This window comes from Danio rerio, chromosome 20, assembly GCF_049306965.1.
Source record: "Danio rerio strain Tuebingen ecotype United States chromosome 20, GRCz12tu, whole genome shotgun sequence".
Classification (NCBI taxonomy): Eukaryota; Metazoa; Chordata; class Actinopteri; order Cypriniformes; family Danionidae; genus Danio; species Danio rerio.
In genome coordinates this window covers 37,260,217-37,263,774 of record NC_133195.1, presented here as the reverse complement: position 1 = coordinate 37,263,774, position 3,558 = coordinate 37,260,217, and the positions used below count along the sequence as shown (strand labels likewise).

The 3,558-nt window shown below is 41.2% G+C and overlaps 1 protein-coding gene across 1 annotated transcript; it reads right to left on the bottom strand.

Moving 5' to 3' along the window:
• Positions 1 to 1,276: 1,276 nt before the first annotated feature.
• Positions 1,277 to 3,240, bottom strand: zp3a.2 (zona pellucida glycoprotein 3a, tandem duplicate 2). Its single transcript, NM_001030120.1, has 8 exons — positions 2,621 to 3,240; positions 2,414 to 2,532; positions 2,224 to 2,327; positions 1,983 to 2,160; positions 1,796 to 1,913; positions 1,621 to 1,709; positions 1,466 to 1,551; positions 1,277 to 1,391 (listed from the first exon to the last, which is right to left on the bottom strand). Exons 1-8 carry the CDS (start codon positions 3,137 to 3,139, stop codon positions 1,306 to 1,308), a joined length of 1,299 nt encoding a protein of 432 aa, NP_001025291.1. The 5' UTR covers positions 3,140 to 3,240; the 3' UTR covers positions 1,277 to 1,305.
• Between the last annotated feature and the right edge of the window lie 318 nt (positions 3,241 to 3,558).

Below are 3,558 nucleotides of genomic sequence, written 5' to 3'. Positions count from 1 at the left end.
AGGGAAGCATTATTAATGGACAATAAGTAATTTTATTGCTTACTATTTCTTGAAAGTGCCCTTTTTTCTTGGGATGCATAAGAAAAGAATAGCTGTGTTCGGTTTGCCTCTCAAAAATATATATTTCTAGAGTACCAGGTTTACCTACTCCAAGCCGGCCTCAAACCAGCAATTACTTTTAGGCAAGCACTCTGAGGACGCTAGCTTTCTATCATGTTTGTCAGTAGAGGGGAGTGTAGTCGTCCTGCATAGCACTGCAAGCTGACCTCTCTTCCTATTACACAGAACCAGTAGAGCTGCTTAATTTTCTTCAGCATATATACACTAACAAAACTCCATGGTTTGGAAGCCTTTAAGGGAGAAAAAAAGGGAAATTAAATATTTTTGATGCATTTAAAAATGCCATTTTTTCAATTGACCCGCTGCCTCAATGTCTTTAAAAGTCCCTGACTAAAGCTACAGTCACACTAGAGTTTGTGTGCACAAAATTGTTGTACGGCGCTGCAAAAAAGGGCAGGAATAAACAAGATTAGGCATTATTAAAAAAGAAAAAAAGCAATTACTCTACATTTTAAATTTGTCCAGAGAGGTCATGTTTTGATCCTCGGTTGGTCTCACCCAGACAAGTTATGCAATTTTGCAGGTCAGAGTTCATCAAGCTTGAACTTTGCACCGCAGCAACCTGCAAAACTTGACGCATGACCCCGAATTACTGGTCTGACCCATTTGTGTGCATATAAAGGGAAGTCTATGGGAGGAAAAGCCCAGTGTGACCGCAGCTTTACAAGCTTCCCACTTAAAAATAAATAGACTTTTATTGCATGGCCCTGCCAGTGAAGGTTGTAAAATAACTAGTACAAAGTAAAACTTGTATAGGAATATTAAGCAGTTTGACATTGCTTTTGTACTACAAATGGTTTATGTAAACTTTACATCAATTTCAGAAAGCATCTTTTTATGCCTACATATATATTTTTATAGTCAACTTTAAGCAGGCAATAAACTATACCTAGGCAAGCACTGAGGATGCTAGCTTTTATGTAACAGTCAGACCAGGACAGGCAACATCCTAACAGAAGTCACACCATCACGTTGTGGTACAACAGTGCACATCTCTAAATAATCCAGTCAAATATTGTGGCTCTGCAAATTAATTGGTGGGAGAAGGGTTTTAAAAAAAAAAAAAAAAAAAAAAAAATCCGATTTGCTCATCCTCATCTCAGTGAAAAGCACATCTTAAAACATCAGAATGACTTGGTGATTTGTACAAATAAACACAAGTTCAGGAGAACTCTAATCTTTTATTTAAAAAGAAACAACTTTAATGCCAGAACTTTGTGAAGGAATTTGGAAGGGACCAACTTGGGCTCTTCCCTCATACTGGATGCCGGCTGTGAAAATAAGCAAATAAAAATGTATAAGACAAAGTCAGTCTTGCTTTTCATGTCTTTCATATGAAAAATACCTTGAGATGCAGTGAATGCAGTCCTGGGTCCACAGCTAGTATCACAGCAGGCACACACTTGATCACCTCCATCAGCAGAAACCCAACTAATGGTTAAAAGAAGTGTTAGGGGAGTTGGGTTAAGTTAAGAATTAAGTTCGTCAATCAGGACTTACCCATTTTTGATGAAAGAACAAGCTTTATGGTGCTCATTAACTAAGGATTGAGTAGCTACAGTTGCTTTCAGAAGACATGTGATGTAAATCTGCAGAGAGGGGGGGGGGGGGTTAAAGGGATAAGCCATTAGACAGAACCAGGTGGTGTTAACACAAGTAGCTTTGCAATACATACAAATCCACTGATTTCCTTCTGGAACCTAAAGGCCTCCAACTGAAACCGTAGTTTGTCATCTTTCACTCGGGGCAAAAACTTGGAGGCCGAGCCAGTGTACTTGGCATCAGTGAAGCAACTGAAACAAAGTAGTCTTAGGACAAGAATACCTTCCCACTAATAGAAAGTCACCAAAAGGTCTTCTTACCCATGATTTTCAATGAAAGAATATAAGGGAGCAGCGTTCACATCAGGGGTTGCAGTGGCCACACAGGAATCCACAAAAACACGGAGGGGAACATGGTTATACTGACTCACAGATGCCTCAATATTAAAGATGTCACCCAGGAAGAAGACATTGGTTGGCCTCTCATACATCCAGTCATCTGCAAAACATAGACAATGAGCTTTCTGAAACCATTGTGATAAATAGATGCAGCAGTACAAACCAGTCATAAGCTTCAGCGAGAAGACCAGAACATCCTCTGCAACAGCAGTGGCTGCATATGGTGTCCAAGCTGGCAGCAGGGCAGAACTGCTCACATTGTGTTTTCTGTAACCAAATACTCAAACATTAGGCAATCAAAATCAAAGCTACCTTAGTTAGCCAAGCAATATTCGATTTAGGAAACACTTTACCTGGAGTAGTGGCACTCAATATTAACAGATGCACTATTAGACCTGACAACTGGAATGTTCGGCAACACCGCTGGTTTATAATCAATGGTGAACACATAGACGAGTTCATCGTCAGTCATCTGAGAAGGGGGGGGGGGGGGGGGGGGAAATAGTTTAGAAACTACAGCAGGACACCATACAAGCAAAATGACAAATTAAATAACTCACCACAAGCTGACTGCCACAATCCTGAAGCGCTGACTGAAAAATGAGAACTCCTGCAGCTGTATCTACATTCAATACACCACAGCCTCCTAAAGAGAAGGAAGAGGGCTCAAGCAGGTGACCAGTACCAAAAAAGTCCTGCTTCACTTCCACATGAACACCATTCTCCAAACACTGGACTGCCACAGTGTTTGGAGTCTGAGGTTGACGCAACTGAAAGTTAACGTCTAGCTGTGCTGGCTCCTCTCGGACAAGTGGGAACCTCCAGTCAACCTTACTGGAAACTGGGCTCAGCATTTCTTGTTTAGACTGAACGCTTGATACCAGATTCGAAGCCAGTGGAGCCCTCAGAGATTCTACTTTGACAGGACTTTGAAGTTGATCCCAATACCCTCTAAAGTTATTATCAAGCAGATGAGGACCTTCCATGATCATCCTCTGGTCAAATGAACGTGCCTGTGGCCTGGCACTGAACACTGCAACCAGCAGTAGAAACCCAAGCACACATTGACTAGCCACCATTGTCAAACACCAGGAAGCCACACTGCAGTAGAAGCAGTAAGCCCTTGCTTATAGTGTCATGAATTTTAGTTCAGCCCACATTTAAACAAGCTTAATTGGTCAGTGGACCATCCCAATCACAGAATCAGTTATTCAATTACAATGATGGTCGGTCACTAATCAACTCTACAAAACTCATTTAATAAAATCAGTGCTGTACAAACTCGGTCCTGGAGAGCTTAGCTACCACCCTTATCAAACTTACTTGCACCAGCTAATCAAGCATTTGATAGATATACTAGACGTCATGGCAGGTGTGTTTAGCAAGTTGGAGCTAAACTCAGGACACCGGCCCTCCAAACCGAGTTTGGACACCCCTGAATAAAATAACTGACCTATTTCGATTAAAAAAAAAATGAATGAGTGGACATATTTCCTTG

Excerpts from the sequence above, each read along its gene's own strand:
- zp3a.2 (NM_001030120.1), bottom strand. The coding sequence starts at position 3,139 with ATGGTGGCTAGTCAATGTGTGCTTGGGTTTCTACTGCTGGTTGCAGTG. Across the intron at positions 2,161-2,223 it reads CTCGCTGAAGCTTATGACTG|ATGACTGGATGTATGAGAGG; the intron begins GTTTGTACTGCT and ends TATGTTTTGCAG. Across the intron at positions 1,392-1,465 it reads TGCATTCACTGCATCTCAAG|CCGGCATCCAGTATGAGGGA; the intron begins GTATTTTTCATA and ends TTATTTTCACAG.